At 39.2% G+C, this 23,283-nt stretch overlaps 1 protein-coding gene across 1 annotated transcript; it reads left to right on the top strand.

Annotated features, from left to right (window-relative positions):
• Positions 1-5,042: 5,042 nt before the first annotated feature.
• etnppl (ethanolamine-phosphate phospho-lyase) lies at positions 5,043-23,029 on the top strand. Its single transcript, XM_003221796.4, has 13 exons — positions 5,043-5,201; positions 9,083-9,201; positions 9,454-9,613; positions 10,553-10,627; positions 10,786-10,879; positions 12,411-12,527; positions 15,428-15,510; positions 16,879-17,104; positions 18,428-18,582; positions 19,423-19,512; positions 20,162-20,292; positions 20,665-20,732; positions 21,681-23,029. The coding sequence occupies exons 1-13, from the start codon at positions 5,149-5,151 to the stop codon at positions 21,813-21,815; spliced, it is 1,506 nt and encodes a 501-aa protein (XP_003221844.2). The 5' UTR covers positions 5,043-5,148; the 3' UTR covers positions 21,816-23,029.
• Positions 23,030-23,283: the final 254 nt, after the last annotated feature.

Raw genomic sequence — 23,283 nt, 5'->3', positions numbered from 1 at the left:
AAACTGGACCAGTCTACATTTGTTCTAGAAATGGGCATTGCCCGTAGTTTTCTCCTGCTGTACTATATATTTTATCCTGTATACTGTATGCACCATTCTATATAATGGGACTTGAGCATCCATTGATTTTAGCATCCAAGTGTGGTGCTGAAACCAAACCCCAACAAATATTGACCCATTATGCAACATGAAAGGGCTCTCAATCCATGCAAGCCTACTAAACCTTAGGTACAATAAAACACTGTAAGGCTTTTTTGTTGTTTTTCATCTAACTGACTTAAGATGATCCCTGTTCTGGAATTTACTATGGCAGTTATTTATGCCAGAGTATGTGTAGGCAACAAGGCATAATGATAACACCCAACTCTATTATTCCTTTCCACCGAAAGCCAAAGATGCTGACCTGCCCCTAAACCAGTGCCTGTCATCAGTAATGGACTGGATGAGGGCTAATAAATTGAAATTAAATCCAGACAAAATAGAGGTACTCTTGGTCAGTCAGAAGGCAGATCAGGATGTGGGGTTACAGCCTGTGTTGAATGACACACTCCCCCTCAAGACCCAAGTTCACAGTCTGGGAGTGATTCTGGACTCATTGCTGACCCTGAAACCTCAGGTGTCAGCAGTGGCCAGGAGCACCTTCACACAATTAAAACGTGTGTGTCATCTGCGCCCATATCTTGACATGCCAGACTTGGCCATGGTAGTCCATGCCTTAGTTACATCCCGTCTGGACTACTACAACACTCTCTATGTGGGGCTGCCTTTGAAGATAGTTTGGAAACTGTAACTGGTTCAGAGATCAACAGCCAGGTTACTAACTGGAGCACCATACAGGGAGAGAACCACACCCATGTTATGGCAGCTCCACTGGCTGCCGATCTGCTTCCAGGCTAAATACAAAGTGCTGGTGATTATTTATAAAGCCCTAAACGATTTGGGCCCAGACTATTTGAAAACCTGCATCTCCATATACAAACCAGCATGAAACCTGTGATATGTGGAGGTGGCTTTGCTCTCAGTCTCACCCCCATCTCAAACATGGTTGTGGGGACAAGAGAGGGGGCCTTCTATATGATTGCTCCCTGCCTCTGGAACTCCCTCCCTAAAGAACTAAAAATGGTCCCCTCTTTTAAAAACTCATTTATGCACATTAGCTTAGAAGAGGACTAGTACATCTCTCTCTCTATATATATATACTCGCCTAGATATTGGACACCTACCTCAGCCTGTTGGATGCCGTAAAGCATCTGATGCTTTTAATGTCTTTTTAGCTGACTTTATAAGAGCTTATAATGTGGTAAATGTGTATGACGTGTTATATTATGTTTATTTAGGTTTAGTTTTTGGTTATTTTTTGTTAGTTTTGCATGTATTATGAGTTCATATTGAGATTGCTTTATCCATTGACTTGATTTGATTTGTTGCCTTGTCTGTTTTTGGCATTGAATGTTTGCCATTTTGTTATTTTTTATTGGAAACTGCCCTGTGTCCCCTCAGTGAGATAGGTTGGGTTATAAATTATTATTATTATTATTATTATTATTATTATTATTATTATTATTACTACTACTACTACTACTACTACTATCATCTGTATTCCTTTCCAAAATGTGTTTTCCTCTTAAGCAAGTTACTACTTGTATTACCTTCAAGTAATGACTGCACATAAATGTATCCTCTTCCCTAATCTAACACTACTGAGATATTACATTATCATTTTATTGCAGTAGGACCATCCACACTCATTATCAAATACTGTTGAACCATATCTGATATAACTGGTGGCTTAGCACATGTCTTATATATCTGCAGCAAATTGTGAAAGAGATTTTCTTAATTACTTTAATCCGAGTCCTGGTTTATAGTTAATGTAACCTAATGTTAAATATTCACTTAGGATCATTGATCGACACTGATGTCAGGAAAACAGTGATCTTCATCAAGGTTACTGAGGAGGAGGCAAGGCTTTAGCCTTGCCCCTTCCCACCGATCCAATGGCTGCCTTCTGTTCAGGGGCTTGCCCCAAGTTCATATTCTGAAGGTTGACTTCTGTGGTTTTGCATTCAGAATTGAGAAACGAATGGTGGCCTTCTCTTAAACTTAATAAGGGCCCGGAGGCTGAACTGATTAGATGATTTGATAGAAGACTCCCGAGAGCTCCATGTACTTATGCAATAAAGCATTGGCCTAAATCTAGCAAGCACACCAGTGGATCAATATCCTCACTGGTGTCCTTATGCCATTATTATCAGAGAGATAGCCATAGTCCTCTTATCACTATTTGGTGCACAAAAATACTCAAAGGGCTTCCATGAATGGCTTGGTTATTCTGGCCATATTTGATTATGATGCTGTGGCTCTGCACTTTGGCACATTTCTCGCTGCTCTTACACGTCCTTCAACTCTCCCAATTTGAAAAGTACGCTCCTGATTAATCCTTGTTGTCCCACTTTTTCAGAAGCCTTTAAAACATCTCAGTTTTTCTTTCCTCCTTCCATGTCCTCCTTTTGCCAAGGATTTGAGTCTCCACTCAGGCATGGAAACCCAGTGGGTGGTCTTAGGCAAATTGCACTCTCTTGTCCCAAGAGGATGGGACCGCTGAACCTCCTCTGAAATAACCCTGCCAAGGAAACTCTAGGATGAGTCCAAATGGGCTTAAAGGCACACAACAGCAGCAGCAGATGTTTGAATCTTCTAGAAAAAGATGCTTTCATCCATTTTCTTGGTTTCACTCCAGATTTTAAAGGAACTATCAAAGTGCTGAATTTATAGCCTTTTCATGGTTGCACTGAGGCCCCTTCTACACTGCCATAAAATTCAGATTATCACAGCAGATTTTCTTTTGTGTCAGGAGGGACTTGAGAAACTGCAAGTCGCTTCTGGAGTGAGAGAATTGGCCATCTGCAAAGACATTGCCCAGGGGATGCCCGGATGTTTTGATCTTTTACCATCCTTGTGGGAGGCTTCTCTCATGTCCCAGCATGGAGCTGGAGCTGATAGAGGATCTCATCCATGCTCTATCTGCATTATCTACTTTGAACTGGATTATATGAGTCTACATTGCCATATAATCCGGTTCAAAGCAGATAATCTGTATTTTACAAGGCAGTGTAGAAGAGGCCTGATATGGCGTTTCTTGACAGGGTAAAATTTATGCAGTTTGACATTACTTTAACTGCAGTGGCTCAAGGCTATGGGATCATGGGAGCTGTATTTTTTCAGGAACGTTTGACTTTTCTGCCCCAAAGTGCTGGTGCCTCACCAAACTACAACTCTCACAATTCCATAGCATTGAGCCACCACCATAAAAGTGGTATCAAACTGCATTAATTCTCCCATGTAGATGCACCTGTGGAAAAGACCATTACTCAATCTTCCTTTCAGATTTTACTCTTCTTTTTTATGAAACCTGTGCAGTTTTGCTGTAACAGACTTGGCTACCCATTGACTGGCTGACTCTCTGCAACTTTCAAGTTTGAGATTAAATGTTAGTGGCAAAGTGAGGGATGGTGGTTACTCCCGTTTAATGGATGCAGGCACCCTGTTGTAATCGAACTGGAGGTGCTCCCACACTGTCGAATTAACGCAGTTTGCCACTACTGTAGTTGCCATGGCTCAGTGTCACCAGCTGATTCCTAATCCTTCTAAAAGACAGATGAGTGCTTTTCATTTTACGAACAGACAAGCATCTCAAGCTCGGAGGATTACCTGGGAAGGAATCCCACTGGAGCATTGTAGCACTCCAAAATACCTGGGAGTAACCCTGGACCGTGCTCTGGCCTACAAGAAGCACTGCTTGACTATCGAGTAAAAAGTGGGCACTACAAGTAATATCATACAAAAGCTGACTGGCGCAACCTGGGGATCACAACCAGACACAGTGAAGACATCTGCTCTTGCGCTTTGCTACTCTGCTGTGTGGAACACATCTCACCACATTAAAACAGTGGATGTGGCTCTTAATGAGACATGCCACAGCATCACAGGATTTATACGCCTACACCATTGGAGAAATTATACTGTTTAGTTGGTATTGCATCACCTGACATCTGCTGGGAAGTAGCAGCCAGTAATGAAAGAACCAAGGCAGTGACATCTTTGGCCCATCTCCTGTTCGGGTATCAGCCAGCACGCCAACGCCGTAAGTCAAGAAATAGTTTTCTAAGATCTACAGAAATACTTGCAGGAACACCTCAGCAAGTGAGAGTCCAAAAGTGGCAGACTAAAACCTGAAACCTCAGTCAGTGGCTGATATTGGATGAGAAACTCGTCCTTGGGCACAAAAAAAACTGGGCGACTTAGAAGATGCTGAACAGACTGCACTCTGGCAGCACGAGATGCAGAGCCAGCCTTAAGAAATGGGGCCACCAATGCAAGTGCAGAGAAGAGCAAACCACAGACCACCTATTACAATGCTCAATGCACAATGGAGGACCTTATAGCAACACCAGAGGCACGCCAAGTGGCCAGCTACTGGTCAAAGGACATTTAGTATAATGCCAAGTTATAAACTTTTTTTTTGTGTTCTTAAATACATTACAACTGTACCCTCGGTTCGCTTCTGGCACAATAGATAGATAAATAAATCAAGTGTCACACATAATAAAGTTGTTATTGTGCTTTTCCTGCATGGCAGGGGGTTGGACTAGATGGCCCATGTGGTCTCTTCCAACTCTATGATTCTATGATTGTATAAGGTCTTTTCTGGCAAAGAGTGCTGGTGCATCACCAAATGACAGCTACCAAGATTCAACAGTATTGAGCCAGGGAAGCTAAAGTGCTGCCAAAGTGCATTAATTCTGCAGTGCAGATGCACCCAAGGATAGATGGGTTGCTAAATAGGTAGGAGGTTCTTGAGCCTGCCAGGCAGTAGGCAGGAGAAAAGCTACCCTTGACCTTGGCAGGGAGAGGCTCCTGCCCGGGGTTGTTTGTGCGGGCAAGAGGTGGGCGGATCAGGGCCAGGCGGGAAAGACTGACGAGCGGATTAGACAGGGGAGGAGGAGGAGGAGGAGGAGGGCAAGGAGGAGGGCTTTGGCACGGACCGGACCGAAATAAAAGGAAGATGCGCCCGTCCAAAGCGGACGCCGACCCAGAGCCCAAAGGTTGCCGAGGAGAGTCAGCCAGAAGCGCCCCAGAGCCAAGGCGATGGAGAGATACAGCAAGGCAGAGACCCTGGAGCTGCGGAGGAAGCATATCGGGTGAAGATCCCGGGGCAAAAGTGTGGGGTTTGGGGCGGGGAAAGGCATAGCGAAGGGGAAGGGGAATGGGAGGGCACCAATTGCCAAGCCCCTCTGAGACCCCAGGAGAAGGCTCTCCAGAAGACACCCTTGCATCCCTCTTTTTACCCACCGGCGCGCTCTGTCTCCAGTCCCACCAAAGGATGGGTGCATCTGCACTGCAGAATGAATGCTGTTTGACACCACATTAATTGCCATAGCTCAATGCTATAGAATGTTGGGAGTTGGCAAAGAAGGCTAAAGACCTGGCAAAACTATACGTTCCATGATTCGCATGGCTTTGAGCCATATCAGTTAAATTGCATTCATTCTAGTCTAGATCAGGCGTGAGCAAACTTCAGCTTCCAGATGTTTTGGACTACAACTCCCACCATTCCTAACTGTTAGGAATTGCAGGTGTTGAAGTCCAAAACACCTGGAGGGCCGAAGTTTGCCCATGCTTGGTCTATGCACCCCTTGTCTACTCTATAACTCTCTTTGGGATATCACTCCTGACATGGCATCCCCTTAAATTAAACTTCAGCCAGTGCCAGAAATTGAAGAAGTACACCAGGATTAATAGGTTGCCATTGTGAGCCCCCAGTGGCGTGCAAAGTTGGCGGTTCAAATCTGGGGAGCAAGGTGAGCTCCCACTGTTAGCCCCAGCTTCTGCCAACCTGGCAGTTCGAAAACATGCAAATGTGAGTAGATCAATAGGTACTGCTCCAGCAGGAAGGTAACAGTACTCCATACAGTAACGCCAAACACATGACCTTGGAGGTGTCTACAGAAAACGCTGGCTCTTCGGTTGGGAGCACCAACCCCCAGAGTCAGACACAACTAGACTTAATGTCAGGGGAAAACCTTTACTTTTACTATTGTGTGCAGGAGCTTTGACAGGTTAAAAAAAGTCAGTTTAGGAAAAAAGCAAGAGGCATATTATGATTATGATTATTATTTATACCCCACTTCTCAAAACACTACACTGTTATGGCACTATTATTCCATTTCAATTGAAATTGCAACATGTCCTGCAATTCTATGGTTTGGAGTTTAGAGGGGCTCAAAAACTGTCTACCTTGGGATTCTAAATGCCCCTTCCTAAACTACACATCTGACAATTCCATATGATGTTATGACAGGTAAAGTGAAATAATAGTGCCATAACAGTATAGTGTAATAAGGTGGAGAAGCAACCAACCAGTTTAGCACATTTCTCCCAACTTTTTCTTTTCAGTGGTTTTGACACCCAGCTCTAGACTTGTCTCAAGCCGTAGCGTTTAAAAGACATTTAGGGGAGGGGTGATGGAATCCAAATGAAATCCTAAGCAAGCCTCTAGCAGAGATTTTTCATCCTTTGTGATTTGTTCCATTTTCTCCTTCTATAGTTTCTCCAAAATATTATCTTCAGAACTATGAGACATTTATAAGGGTGTACTCTGTATTTTGGAAAATGTATACCTTTGGACAATCACAAATATAAGCTACTTTCCCAGAACAAAAAAAATCATGAAGACATGATTCACCGTTAAGAGGTTTTACATTTTATTAATTACAGTTGGATATCTAAGCATAACTTGACATTTTTCTGCTGAAATCCATACACTATGCAGTCTCTTTATTGGGGGGTTTTCTGCAGAGCAATAGGGCTTATGGTGCAACTTGTGCATTTTCACTTAGAGGTATGTGAAATAAATGCTTAAATTTATGTAGATCAGATTTGGCAACTTTAGAAAATTTGAAGGGTTCATATCCTTGTTTGGAGAGCACCTTCATTTTTAAAAAATCTTGCATTTTATTCTCCTTTATTCTAAATAATCTTATTTTAATTTAAGAGAAGTTGTCTTTTGAACCCCCTTTTAAAATGTATTCTCATTGAAAACAAAGTCATTTACAACCTCCTTTATTTGCCTTGCTGAAGTTGCTGTTGTTGCTAATAATACTGGCAAGAATCACTCTTACAACAAATTATTATTATTTTCTTATTAATATTTTTTTCATAAAATTGATTCTCTATACCTAAAATACACACCACATAACACAGATATATATACTTGTCTCCCCAAACAACCTTCCTTGCTATTGTAGACCAGGTTTCAGTGCCCTTAAGTCAACCCCTGTAAAAATAGTCAGATTAACAACTTGAAAGGTAGAGCACAAGAAACCTGGCCAAGTTTAGCTGATGCACGGAGATTCCTATCCTAGACTAGCTAATGTTAGAGTCCAGGGTCTACATGTCAGCATGTGAGATTGTATAACACTCACCGATCCCTCTACTCATAGTCCTTGCATAACTGGAGTTATGTAAAACGGAGCCCGTGTTTCTGCTTGTCTAAAGGGAAGAAAAGTTCTGTATAAACTCTTTGAGAGTTTGTTGATTCCCCTGGTTGTTATTGAAGCCCTTATTAAGCTGGCTTGGCTCTAGCTGGTTTCAAAGTAGATCTGGGAACAAACTAAAAATAATAGAGGTCAGAGCTTTTAGAGTGCTTTTGTTTTATAAAACTGAATGTTCTGCAAAATCTGTTATTGCTTCTTTGTCTCATGAACGCAGCTGAATACATGTACAGCTAATTCCCTTCGTACATAGCATTAGCTTATCTGCTGTGGAAAAAAATCTCTCATAAAAGCGCCATAATGTGAGGCTTTTTGAAAAAGCATTTCCTCCTTAATAATAATAACTTTATTCTTGTATCCTGCCTCCCCGAAGGGACTCGGGGTGGCTTACAGGGACTAGCCCAAAAACAACAACATAGCATTACATATAACAGTAATTAAAACAGTAATTTAAAACAATATAAGAAAGGTAAAATCAACATAACATAACAGTTACTTTAAAAGCCTTCATCTTACTGCCTCCGGATTCATATATGCCACATAATACAGGTAGAAGAGAAACTGAATCGGTCTGTTTTATGTAACTCATTTGATTCTATATTAGTACAAAATTTCTTAATACTTCCCAATCTTTGATACTTGGATTGTTCTGAGGAAGGAAACAGAAGCAGAACTCTGCACATGTACAGAGGCATTCTGTTTTTCTGAGTGACTACGCTCTTGAAATGTTTTTTCTTAAAGTAAATCAATGGGTTACATGAACATCCTGTTTAGGTACAGTCTGGATGGGAGAGTTTTCTCTCGGATAGTTCTTGCTCTCAATTCGTGATTTCAGGCCAAGTGTCCCAAGATCTAGAAGGCTGATATGCCCATTTAGGTGCATTGTGATATACTGGAGCCAGAATCTTCTTGCTGCACTTAGCATTTCCAGGTTTTCAAAATGGCAAAAAGGCACAGTGAAAATTTATGACATGCAGTTCTGAAAAAAATAAGGCATTGGAGGTAGCAGGCTTTGGAAGTCTTCAGATCTTAAAAACAATAATGAATAAGATTTGTCTTATTTTCATTTACTGTATTTCCTCAGTTATGAGATGCACTTTCCCCCCTATATTAACATCTCTAAACCTGGGGTGCATCTTAGAATCACAGGTGTGTTTTATGTATTTTTGTTGGTGGTGGTGGTGGTTGTGAAATAAGGGTGCATCTTAAAGTCAATGGTGCCTTACAATCGATGGTGTCTTACCATTGAAGAAATATGGGTAATAATATACTTTATTTATAGGCTACCCTATCTCCCCAGCGGGACTCAGGGAGATTCTAAGATGCACCCCAGTTTTAGAGTTGTTTATATAGGGGGAAAGTGCATCTCAGAATTGAGGACATACAGTTGTTGTGTTGTGTTGTGTTGCTGGTGGAGTCTCACCATGACAATTCTTGAGGACTCATAAGTGATTGGCATTCATGCATGCATACAGGAGGCCGTTCCAAAAATAGGCTAAACTAAAATGCCATTATTATATTATTTTCAGGCCCTCGTGCAAGGTGTTCTTCGCTAAGGATCCCATTAAGATTGTACAGGCTCAAGGGCAATATATGTTTGACGAGAATGGAGAAAAATACTTGGACTGCATCAATAATGTAGCACATGGTAAGAACTGTAGCTTAATTTGTGTGATCTCTTTATTGTGTTTTTATCAGATACTTTTGTGTTGTGGGCCACCTTATCTTTATAGCTAAGAAAGGTGGGCAATAAATCAAATAACTTATGTAAATAAATTGCTGGCAATCTTTTGAAAGGTCCCATGTGTTTCCAGATTTGGATCGGGGTGGGATTCTCACAGATTCTCCTTATTACACCCATTGGCTCACACCTTTAATTTACTTACTTGGTCCTATTTAGTTGGGCACTGCCATCCAGACGTGATCAAAGCTGCAGTGAAACAGATGGAACTTCTCAATACCAATTCCCGTTTCCTCCATGACAATCTGGTCCAATATGCCCAACGCCTCACAGCTACACTTCCAGAGCAGCTATCAGTTTGCTATTTTGTAAACTCTGGGTATGTTTGAGTGACTTTTCCTTATCATTATGTTTTAAAAACATCTGTAAATTCCATTCCTTATTTTAACAACTTTAATATCGCATTACTGTTATAGTGCTAAATTCCACTTTCACAGTTAATGCAGTGGCAAAAAAAGCCAATGGGATTTTGGGCTAGATAAATAGAAGCATTGTATCATGGGAAGTCATGCTCCCCCTCCATTCTGCCTTGGTCAGATCACACTTGGAGTACTGTGTCCAATTCTGGGCACTGCAATTGAAGGGAGATTCTGAAAGGCTGGAATGTGTCCAGAGGAGGGCGACTAAAATGATCAAGGGTCTGGAGAACAAGCCCTATGAGGAGCGGCTGAAAGAATTGGGCATGTTTAGCCTGCAGAAAAGAAGGCTGAGAGGAGACATGATAGCCATGTATAAATATGTGAGGGGAAGTCATAGGGAGGAGGGAGCAAGCTTGTTTTCTGCTGTTCTGGAGACTGGGATGCAGAACAATGGCTTCAAACTACAGAAAAGGAGATTCCACCTGAACATTAGGAAAAACTTCCTGACTGTGAGAGCTGTTTGGCAGTGGAACTCTCTGCCCCGGAGTGTGGTGGAGGCTCCTTCTATGGAGGCTTTTAAGCAGAGGCTGGATGGCCATCTGTTGGGGGTGCTTTGAATGCGATTTTCCTGCTTCTTGGACTGGATGGCCTATGAGATCTCTTACAACTCTATGATTCTATGATTCCTATTGAATCCTGGAATTTGTAGTTTAGGGAGAAGCATTTACAATTCTCAGCCAGAGAACTCTTAGGCCTCATTAGACTACAAACCCTAGAAGTCCACAACATGTTGCCATGCCAGCTAAAGTGGCATAATAGCACTATAACAGTGCCATGTGTTAAGGACATAAGACCTTGTAAAGTTTGACAGGTGTTCTTGTTTTAACATTCTCTTGCAGATCCGAAGCAAATGATCTCGCTTTACGTCTAGCTCGACAATATAGTGGTCACCAAGATGTGATTACTCTTGATCAGTAAGTATCCTGAAGGAAGGCAGGAAATATTTGTGCTTGTAATGGAAACTGAACATAGCTCAGAGCTATCATTCTCACAAAAGGGAAAAACTGTTGTCTTATTGTCTGATAGGAGACTCCAGCCCATGGGATCAGTTTATATTCATCTTTCATTTCAGTGCTTACCACGGCCATGTTACTTCCTTGATTGACATCAGCCCATATAAATTCAATCAGTTGGGGAAAGATGGCAAAAAGGAATTTGTCCATGTGGTGAGTATTATATTAGACTTTTAGTTGCAATTTCAACACATAGAGACAGACGTGTGACACTGCTGTATTCCTGTGTGCATTCTTGGTCCAATAAAGTGCCCCAAGTGATAGCAATAAGTTACATGTGATGATTCAAAGCCATTTATGGAAATAAGAATGTGAAGAAGTTCCTTTTTAAATACAACATATTGGGAAATTCTGGGATCTCTCACAATACTTTTGCTTCCACATCTGCCAATATTCATGCTGGTTGCGAGATTCTGAATGTTGTGAAATTCTATACCAAAAACTGTGTATAGAATAGCTCCAACTGTATATTGGTTGAAATAATACCTTCTGATCAGGGTCTCTTCCACCTTTGCCAAATGTATTCTAGTCACTTTTTTCTTCTTGTTGCTCATTGTTCCTTCAAGTCATTTCCACCTTGTGTTGACCCTAAAGTATACAACAATAACATGTCTCAACTAGAAACTGTCAGTAAATACATTTAATAGATGAAATGTAACATTCTGTACCATATTTGTTACATGGTACTTTAATATCATGATTTTAATCTATTTTTGTCTCCACTTGCTTACATATGGTTTGAATTTTATCTCTTTCAATATTGCTGTGAACTTCCTTCAGTTTCTGTTCTGAGAAAAACACTCAAACATAAGCCATATAACAAAATAAATATTTGGTATGATTTCCTGCTTCTTACTGAGAACTAATCTTTAGATGGGCTTTTGTCTTTCATGACTTCTGTACTACTTGCCCAAGTACAAGTAATACATGGTTTCTTGAAAACCTTCTTATTTCTTAAAAACCACAGGCAGTAAGAAATGGGGGGAAAGAGAGAGTATGTGAATTTGATCCTGAGTTGATTTAGATGAAATTAATGGAAGCTTAGATACACCTTATTTAAATCCCATTAATTTTAGTAGGACTGATTTATGGCTAAAGCATGATCGTGGATGAACGGATTTAACCATATTTATTTATATTTTTATATTGTATTGTTTTTAATGGATTTTATATATTGTTATGATTTTAATTATGTGTCGGCATCAAATTGTTGCCAATTGTGTAAGCCATCCTGAGTCCCTTCGGGTAAGAAGGGTATAAATGTTGTAAATAAATAAAATAAATAAATGTTGATGTCTTGATCATCCAACCCATTAAGTTTAGGGAACTGTATTAACCTACTATGTAAATGAGAAAACAGCAGGTGTTATATAGAGAGTCAGTGTAGTTTAGTGGTTTGAGCATTTGACTATGACAGGGTTCAGTTTCGCCTGCTCAGCCACGGAAACCCACTGTTTGACCCTGGGTGAATCACATAGTCTTGGCACCAGAAAACCCATGATAGATCCACCATAAGTTGCAAATGACTTGACACACAGCAATAGCAGTAGCATCAACAACATTTTATATAAACCTTTCTATAGCCACAAACGTGAAAGATAATTATTCTGTTTCTTTTGGAAGATAATAGTCTAGAAGATTGCAATTACAAATGGGCATTAAAACTGTTGTATTACTTTTTTAGGCGCCTTCTCCAGATATATACAGAGGAAAGTACAGAGAAGACCATCCAGATCCAGCAAGTGCTTATGCTGATGATGTCAGAAAAATTATTGAAGAAGCTACAAAGAATGGCCGAAAGGTATGTAAAGAGCAGAAAAAAAAATCAAGATGTGTTTAGATTTATCTACCCCACCCTCCCAACCTTGGAAAAATGCTTATCCTGATTAGGTGACCTCTGCAGCCTTTTTATTTACTTGAAATGCATTTCATTTCTATGGGATTCCTGGATTTTAAGGTGCTTCCTTGTTCCTAACCCTTCATTCACAACTCTTACAACCACTAACACAAATAATATGTAGAAATCAATTAGAAAAAAAAGAACAATAAATAAGTCTAGAGCTCCCATTTCTTATTTGATGTCAGGAGTAAACTCAGCAAAAAATAATTCCAAATTTGTTGTCCATTCACACATCAAAGTCCTGTTGACATCCATTGGGCAATGTAGGGGGCATGTAGAGAAATGCATGAAACTATTTACAATAGCAAATGGCTTCTCTGTCACCTAAAAACATGGCAATATGTGCACCAGTGATACTTCTTTATAATAACAAAGGGATCTAAGTGTTCTCAGAAGGCAGTATGCAAAGCTTTTTAGAATTTCTCTTTATACTCTTCCAACACAAAGTAAACTTTCCATAAATAATACAAGGGATACAGCGGTGCACTGCCATCCAAAAGACATAGAATTAAGTTCTAGTGTACCTTTGCATGTTCTAATTCTGGTTCTTATTACCATGTATTTTCTCCAAAACTGGAGCTCAAGGCAGCTGGTTGCCTTTTGTAAGTTATTTTATTAGTGATCATTCCGGGTTGTTAAATTTGATGGTCATGGTGCTAATAACTTAAGTGTCACAAGGAAACTAGATGATCTAATATATGGATATTGATAACCACAGGGATTATTGAACCAAACCCCAATGGATACAGAGGGCCCACAGTATCAGAAAGTACCTGATATCTCCATCTGGAAACAGCAAATGGTTTCTAAAATCAAAGAAAGTGAATGGATATGTAAAACTGCAGATATAATATTAGTCTAATTTATATTTTGATATTAGAAAAATAGTAAGGAAAATGAATGGGAGCAATAGAGTGCAATGATTAAGAAATTAGAATTCTAAAAACTAAAACGAAAATCAAAACATGCCATATTTAAAAGCCAGAAAGAAACTTAAAGTACAAAATAGCCATCAATTGTCTTAGATGAGATTTTATAAACAAAGGTATTAAGGAAAGGAAGGGAAGAGGAAACTGAAACTATTGTGCATAATTATGACGGAGATAAGGGAGCCCCCCGGTGGCGCAGCAAGTTAAACCGCTGAGCTGCTGAACTTGCTGAATGAAAGGTTGTCAGTTTGAATCTGGGGAGCAGGGTGAGCTCCTGTTGTTAGTCCCAGTTTCTGTCAACCTAGCAGTTTGAAAACATGCAAATGTGAGTAGATTAACAGGTACTGCTCCGGCAGGAAGGCAACGGTGCTCTATACAGTCATGCCGGCCATGGACAACGCTGGCTCTTCGGCGTAGAAATGGAGATGAGCACCAACCCCCAGAGTCGGACATGACTAGACTTAATGTTAGGGGAAAACCTTTACCTTTACCTATGATGGAGATGACTGAATTGTCTTGCGGTTGCTAATAAACATTGTTCTCAAGCTGACAGATTTTAGAAAAAAATAGACAATGAACAAACTAAAGCATAGAACACATAATATTAAATAAGAATTAGCTATGAATTAAATGTGCAAACAGTTAAAAATACAGCTCCCATGGATGTTCAGAACTTTTTAAAAAATGGACTCTTATTTGTCTATTTCCCCAAAACTTTTTTTAGCCACCTTAAAATCCAAAGGAGTCTACCACCTGTCTTGAATTTGTTACTGAGATTTTCAAAAGAAACTAACGGATAGTTTTTATTTTCTTCTCCTTTTTCTGTTTTTCTCCCCCCTCTCGCATATCTTCATAGGTTTTGGTGTCGTAGACCTTGTGCCAGGACACGTTGATAAAAGTTTCACAACTATAAGGAACCTTCTACTGCCTGCCTGTAGCGTACCTCTTCGAATATAGTGTACACTTCTTTACACGTTACTGCCTCACCTTCTTTCCAGGAAGACTGCGTTGCCCAGCTTGCTTGGACCCTGCATATGCTGAGGGAGGGTTGTACAAAAATATATTAAAATATTATGGGAGTCAGTCATTTAAATAGCAGATGTGGGCTGATCCTCCCGAGAGATTTGGGGGAAAGGAAAAACAGAGAAAAATGTAAGCTTCATGTTCCAGTCTGATCTGAGCTGCAGATCTTGATTCAGAATAATATTGATGTTTTGTTTTCATTTCTAGCAACTGGAATTACTTCAGCTCTAGGCTCTTTCTTTTGCCAAGTGTCTCGTCTTGATATGTTATTTGCTTAAGTTACCTTCTTGAGCAGGGGTGCCCAAACAATTTATGCATATCTTGATATTTTAGGCCTTGGTTCATTTGCAATTTTAACACCTAAAGGTGATGAAATAAGCCAGCACATAATGCTGATACAAGGAGTACTGCCAATTAAACAACTATTGTGGGAATAATCAGTGAAAATAAACAACGCATCAGAAGAATGAACATTATAGTTCATTGTACAACCTAAAAGTAGATATTTATTTGGTATACTCATGCTAAAGTGAAAACTTATATATAGATGAGTACTTTGAAAGACCAAATCCAATTGTTTTTGAACTTGAGGTCATATCATTGACTTTGTGCTGATATTGGTAAGAATTAGAATGGTTTCTTATCCTAGCATTGCAAAATTGGGCATTCCTGGAACTTTATTTTGTGCTTGCTGTTGCTGCTCATAGTTGTTCAAGGTACAAATTAGATTCCCAAACCATTTGCTCATTTGTTTCACCTATTTTATAGGGTTCATGCCTGTAACGGTTTGCTTGTTTGGAAAAGAATAGGTAGAGGAGCTCTCTTCTTATGACATCTTCTCTTATATAGATCGCTGCTTTTATTGCTGAGTCCATGCAGAGTTGCGGAGGCCAAGTAATTCCACCTACAGGCTATTTCCAGAAAGTGGCAGAGTATGTACAGTGATTGGAATGGGTTAACTGTAGTGGGTTACTTAATACAGAAAGGTGCTGAAAGAGTTGATGAGGCACAGAAAGAGTAAAAAGTATACTTGCTCATCTTACTTCTTTGGGAATAACTGTTTTTGTAGCTTGATCTTTGTACAACACATGGCCTTTTACATAACCATTAACCATTATTTAGTTGGGTTGATGGGAGTTGCAGTCTAACAACATCTGGAAAGCAACTAGTTGCCAACTTCTTTACATTCTAAATTATTAACTGTTCATATATTTTAAAATAAATATAACACGACAAGTGAATAACCTTTCCCAGAATGGAATTTGGCAAGTAATTACACTCAGCAAGTAAATAAATTGGAAAGATATCTGTGGATCTGAAGTAGTTCAAATATGCATTTTATTACATAATAGGTAAGAACAGTTGCACATATTTAAAAAGGTATCCATATGACATGCTTAACTCATTATTGTTCTGTGTTTTTACCAGTTGATGGGAAGAAAATCAGATTAGAGCAGTGATTCCCAATCTTTGGTCTTCCAGGTGAACTTTGGACTTCAATTCCTAGAAGTCCCAGCCATCATACCAGCTGTTAAGAATTGTGGGAGCTGAAGTCAAAATACCTGGAAGACCAAAGCCTGGGAACCACTGGATTAGAGCCTTTTTCTTTACCATATTAGTCTGTTGTAGGCAGGAGGTGTCTTAAATAAGGTAGCATTCAAACCTGGGCTTTCTATCTTTATTTTGAAGTACAAGGATTAAACCACATAATTTTTCTAAAGACATAATAATAGTATCATAATACAATTTTATTTATATATTATTTTCTAAAAATATGTTTTCTAAAGATATGTTTATTTTAAAAATAGTCAGCTTTCCAAGGTTAAAGTGATGAATAGTAATCATCCCTACTGCAATCCTATGCATGTCAACACAGAAGTAATCTAGTGGAACTTAATACTTAAGGTATAACTTATAATGCAACAAGTCATAACGTAAGCATAACACTTTCAACAATCATTTTATTTAGCTGTTTGATTGTTGATGGTGAACAAGACTATCCAGTGTGTCAAACCCATCCTATCCCATTGCCTCCCTCTGTGTCTCTCATTCAACACAGATAGGTCTCTGACCTGCTGGAGCACTCAAGTCAGTTGTATCTTGTCATGGTACAAATAAGATATACAAATAACATATATCATGATAAAACTTTGTTGTTTTTGTTTATTTTGTGGACCATGCAATATCCATTGTTTGGCTAGAAAGGGATGTACTTAAACCAATTCTGTAGAGCTGTGTAATTCTGTAGAGTTGTGTAAGATGGAGAGGCATCTGAAATATTCCTCTTCTTTAATTTGCAGAGCTGTCCATAAAGCAGGTGGTGTTTTCATAGCTGATGAAGTCCAGGTTGGTTTTGGACGAGTTGGAAAATGTTTCTGGGGATTCCAACTACAAGGTGAAGACTTTGCGCCTGACATTGTCACTATGGGAAAGCCAATTGGAAATGGCCATCCAATGTCTTGTGTAGTTACAACAAGAGAGATTGCTGAAGCCTTTGGAGCCTCTGGATTGGAGTACTTCAATACTGTGAGTATTTCCTTTCATACTGCAATATAGAGACTAGACTTCAGGCTAGATTGTATATGCTTGATAATCATCAGTTGACCTGTACATATTAAAATTGTTGTAAGAAAACATTTCAGATAACCTAGTAGCAAGTCAAAATTTATTTTCCCACTGTGACAGTTCAGACATTCAGCAAGAATGGAAATAGCTGGTTCTGATATAACCATTCACCTGGCACATATAGGTATACCCATTTTGGGCTTTATGCACAGAGGTATAAATATTACATTCTTTTGAGGATATCTGTAAACATTGCAGATATAGCAGACATACAAGCTGGCTGAGATGGATAACTTGCATCTTCACTCACCATTACATAATATTTGTTAACACTATTACACAATTCATTGAGGTTTGTTCAAGTGTTGGGTGATCAAGTGGTGTGCATGCATTCTCAGCATTCCTTTTTGGAACAAATATTTAAGATAAGTTTTTCATAACTCAGTGAAAAGTCAATAGAAAATGTATAATTCTATTAAATACACAATATTGAGAAGGGGGAATCAACAGTCATTCATAGAGTAGAAATCACTGAAATTAATGGGATTTAAGATAGGCATTATTGTCTGAGGTCCCATGGATTCTATCAGGTTTTATGAAGCTGACATATTATGAGGACAGGACTCAGTAGAAAAGTGTTTAGTAAGATTGATAGGAAAAGAGGAAGACAGTGTTACAGATGGATAGATACAATCAAGGAAGCCACTGCCCTGGGTCTCCAAAAATGGAGCACAGCTGTTGATGACTTGGAGATCTCTCATTTATAAGGTCACCATAAGGCAAAGGCAAAACAAAGGCTGATTACATCTGACTCCACCAATTGTTTTGTTTGTTATCATGAAAAACATGGGAAATAGCATACCGAGGTCCCGAATATAGAATCATAAAAAAAGAACACAGATTTGCATGCGTTTAATAGATATTATCTAGATATACTAATATGCACACAGATTTAGAAATTGTTGCTACAATTTTATCAGAAATATATGTTTTGCTAGAGTGGGGAAGACTGCACCCAAGTGACCTTTGTACTTGTTCAGCCTGCTGTTCAAGTATTAGCTCCTAATAGGAAACAAGTGTCATTGTCTTATTGGTATTTATCCTTAAGAGATTAACACTATTCAGCTTTTCAAACAAAGCTTGACTTCAGATAGAGAACTGTCCTCTATAAAGAAAAACCAATGACCACTCTGATCAAGTACTAACCTCTGTCTTGCTCACAATATTCATGAAACATAGAAGATGACTGAAGCAACCGTAACTTTCTCCTATTCTCACTCTTAGTTTGGTGGCAATCCAGTATCCTGTGCAATTGGCTTAGCTGTTTTGGATGTAATAGAAAAAGACGATCTCCAAGGGAATGCCACACGTGTTGGGAACTACCTCAATCAACTACTGATGGAACAAAAACAAAAACATCCATTGGTGGGAGATGTCAGGTAGGATTAACTGTATGTATTTGTGTTATGCCCAGATCCAGAATAGTGTATAGTAGGGTTCCACATAGGAAGATAACTGCCTCCACCAATTCTTCTTAGCATCCATTGTCTGTGTTGATCGCCACACTCCACTTAATGGTGAGGCTACCTCTGTCATCATATCATCTCTCAGCAAGTGGTTCAGATAAGGGCTGTTATACCTCCATAGACAGGGAAAACATACCAAGGGGAGGCTGACAGGGATAAAGAGGCACGGCCAGCACGCATGCACTCCCTCTCTTCCTATACAATATTAATCATGTGGCATCAAGAATGCACAGACAGAGCTATTGGAAGTTACCTTATTGGGGAAAAGCTAAAGCTATTCTCATTTTCTCTGATATCTCGTTTTATGTCTGGAGGAAGGCTTTCATTGTTATTTCTATATCTTTGAGTCATGGTTCTCAACCTGTGGTTCCCCAGAGATTTTGGCCTTCAACTCCCAGAAATCCTAATAGCTAGTAAACTGGCTGGGATTTCTGGGAGTTGTAGGCCAAAACACCTGGGAACCACTGTCTTCGAAGACCTATTCCTTTGCTGTGCACAGCCCTTAAACCAGCCTGCTGTCTCGTGCAGTGGTTGAGATTATTCTAATGACAGCATTGAAGTAATATTCAACTTCCAATCCAGTTAGCTTTTGGACATGGAATTAGGGCAGTGTGTGTCACTATTTTGCCTTTAAAAATCTCAGTCAACACGTAGTATTGAGTCTGTCCTGGTGCCCTTTATACAACAGTGTGGATTGATTGCTGAACTACTGATGTCCCCTGATGTCCACTCTTCTCTTTCTTTGCATTTTAGAGGTGTTGGCTTATTTGTTGGTGTAGATCTTGTGAAGGATCGACAAAAAAGAACACCGGCCACTGCAGAAGCGCAGCATATAATCTACAAGTAAATATCTTGATGTGATTACAATAAATATTCAATTCACTGGTTAGGAGTTAATAGATTTTCAAGTTGGACATATCTGGACTGAAAGTGCTGACACCAATTGTAAAGCTGGGCCTGAGTAATTTAATAATTACTGACCAATCCCATAGCTCACCACTGGGTTCAATGTTTTTGTCGAAAAGTTGTTAACACAAAGTTATTTCTGCCATTAGCAGACTAAGATAGACACAGATTTTGGATGACTACAGTCTTGAAAACTGACCACAATAAAAACTATATTATTTTCTTTTAGAGAGAGGTTTTATACCTCAAATAACTTGACCAGCCTTGTATTAATCTTCTGCCATATATGAAAGTGTTGTTACCTTCATATAAAGCTCACATATGTTGCTTAAATTTTTTAATCATACTTGTTGCATGACCCTCCAGCAAAGATCAAAATATGGATTGGGAGCCTAATTTGAGTAATTTATAGAACTAAGAGTTGGTGTTAACACATCAATAAAACATTGAACATTGATTGAAAAAATAACTAGTCCTTTCTGAGTATGTCATAATTAAAAATAGTTCTCCTATGTTCACTTCAATTTAAAATACACCTTGAAATAACTTGCATTCAAAAAATACCTGTGTTTTTCCTTCTGAACAGGCTAAAAGAGCAGAAAATTCTTCTGAGTGCAGATGGTCCTTACAGAAACATACTGAAATTCAAGCCACCCATGTGTTTCAGTATGGAAGATGCAAAGTCTGTGGTCATTCAAATTGATAAACTTCTCACTGGTAAGCATTCTTGCTGATTCCCAAGCCATGTCTACCTGCTGGCTTACAAAGCTAGTCTCTAATTTTGTCCTATAACAGATACGTCAGGGAGGAGTTGGACAAGATGCAACAGCCAAAGTCTTGTTTGTGTCTTGGCACATTCAACACTATAGGTGCCATCCTTTCAGAGAAGAGCAGGACAAAACAGGAGAGTCTAGCACTGTTGTAGCCATCTGGGGAGATTTTTAGAGAAATCTTCTGGTGGATTTTTTCATAGAGAGAGATAGTTATGACAAACCTGAATTTAAGTGAAACATTAATGTTGTCACCAATTTTTATTATGTAATTAGAAAACTCAAATCTAATTAAGAAAAAAATTCTCTCTTGTCCTAGATTTAGAAGAAGCAACTATACACAAACCTAGAAATGGATTACCTACAAGTACACAATGCAAGCGAAAAGTAAGTTGTCAAATCTGGAAAGTACTTTGCTTTAAATCACATCAAATTTAGGGATAAGGACAGAACTTCCAGCATGCAGTGAAGATATTGCCTTATGCTTCATTAGACTGTTAGTACTTAACTGGCACAATTTCAAAGGTTAAATATAAGAACCAGCCCTCAGTGGTAAATAATCATATGAAATGCAATGATAAACAGAACAGGCACTTTGTAGCCAGAATGTGAACCCAGGCCATTTCTGCTCCCTTAGACTACCCTCCTGGCACTACCAAAATCCCATCCATTCTTTGGCAAACATGGTACACCTGGCTGCAATTCAGTATTTATCAGTGCAACATTCTGCTTGTTACTGCATGTTCTGATGGAGTCTAAATAATGAGGGGGTGAGGATGAAGGGTTACGTGAGTGATTTTCCCATGTGACCTTTCTTTGTGAGATGTTATGCAGCTAGTGAGGAACAGAGGAGCTGGCAACAAAGAGGCCATACGTAACATTGGCAGGAATGGGACAAGAAGGAGGCAAGAGGAACAACACTGAAATATGTGCTTTCAAAATACACATGGATTTCATTAGGTTTTTCTGTCAAAATATAGTGGTATATGGTTTGCCATTGCAATCTTATAGAACAGTGGTTCTCAATCTGTGGGTCCCCAGGTGTTTTGGCCTACAATTCCCAGAAATCTTAGCCGGTTTACCAGCTGTTTGGATTTCTGGGAGTCGAAGGCCAAAACATCTGGGGACCCACAGGTTGAGAACCACTGTTAAAGAGAGACTAATCTAAGGTTATCTAATGTGTTTTATGGCTGAATGGAGAAGTAAACTTGGAGCTCTCATATTCCAACCCAACCCAGCCCTGTCTTGGTGTTAAGTCTAGTCTTTTGTAATGGACTGACCTCAAGTATAAATGCTGATGGCAACTTATCTAGTCAAACTGTGTGTTCATTTTAGGTGCCTGCTGAAGAGAGTTCACACTCGGAATGTATCAGTGAAAACATCAGCCACATCAACAGGAATGCCTGCAGACAAGAAAATGTTTTTTCCACCGAAAGCCAGACAGTCTCTTGCAAAAGGATCAGGACATAAATTAAAGACTTACAAAAAAGAACAATAACGTATGGTTGGGTGTGTTTAAAAACAAATGGATATGTCATATTGCTGTACATGTTATACTGTCTGGGGGGAACATAAATGTTCATCTGCTTGTAAGCTACATTTGGACTATATCCTAGCATAAAACTAGCACAGTTGCTTTTGTTTAAAATGTCTAACATAGGATTTGACTGAACCATCTTCTATTTGAGATTTAGTGTTCATTGTCAAGATATTAATAATATTCCATGTTTTAATGGATGATGTACTACACTGCGCAGCATTCTGGTGGGGCCATTCATGTCAATGCTGATATTTTACAAAACTGTACAATTAACATTTTCTCTCTAGAAACCCCACATCAGCTATTTTAATAAGGGAGAGGAATGAAACTAGCCTAAACTCCTTTGATTTGTTTAAGAGATTTCATTTTCTTGTTGTCTACAGCATACATGCCACCTGTTTACTCATGAGATCACCTCCTCCAGCCTCAGATATGTGCAAGGCAGTGATCTAGTTGTTTTTCTGTTCCATGTTGAAGATGTTATTATTGACTAGATTGTATTGTGGCTGAAAATCTGAAAGAACAATTGTTTGGATACATCAGCTAGAATACTATTAATGACAGATGTGAGTGTGACCTAGGGTTATGTGTACATGTATCTTTTTAACTTAGCAACATAAGGAGGTATCCAATGCTACTTGCACAGCTTGATTCAAAGGGGAAGTATACAGCCTAGGGGAGAATAAAACATCCAGCAGCAACCAAGAGAGAAGACAAGACAAAATATTGCCTTCCTGGATTTTCACTGTATTCACTGGATATCCCAGACCACAATGGCTATTTTTTCGTCTCAGGTGCATAGTTGTTGCCAAATTCTTCCTGGGCACCCTGCACCCTTCTCAGTCACTAAATGACTTTTAAGACATGAGTTGCAACTAGAAAAATGGTGCAGCATGGGCAGTGAAGCATACTTATGCAGAGCAAAGGGTTATGCCCTGTCTGCATAGATATAAGATCTTGACACATGTCTTCTAATTCCATATATCAGTTGTGTCTTTAATGTTATCAGCATTCTTTATGAACTCTTGATAGAAAGCTCATTTGCTCTATATTAGCCACCCCCATTGTTTATTCCAAAGAATAAAGCTATGTTGACCTCTGAGACCATGTGTTCTGAAATAAATAATTTTCCATCAGTTTATAACTATTACTGCTTTGTAAGGTTTTTCAAGTTGATCTTTACCCTTGTTTTCTCATCTCAAACTGGTCTTAGCTATAAATTAACATGAATAATGTATAGCAGTATCACTTCCTTGGAGAAGATGAGTAAGAGTCCAGAGGCCACTTTTGCCAGCACTTGTTGCTGTGCTGCATCAGCATTTTTGAATTATGCATCGTTACTAGTGAGCAGTCTAGCAAGGTTGTTTGGGCTGACTCCACATTACCCATAGAAGATAA

The sequence above is a fragment of the Anolis carolinensis genome, chromosome 5 (genome assembly GCF_035594765.1).
Source record: "Anolis carolinensis isolate JA03-04 chromosome 5, rAnoCar3.1.pri, whole genome shotgun sequence".
Taxonomy (NCBI): domain Eukaryota; kingdom Metazoa; phylum Chordata; class Lepidosauria; order Squamata; family Dactyloidae; genus Anolis; species Anolis carolinensis.
The sequence above is the reverse complement of the archived record's forward strand: the minus strand, read 5'-3'. Positions and strand labels throughout refer to the sequence as shown.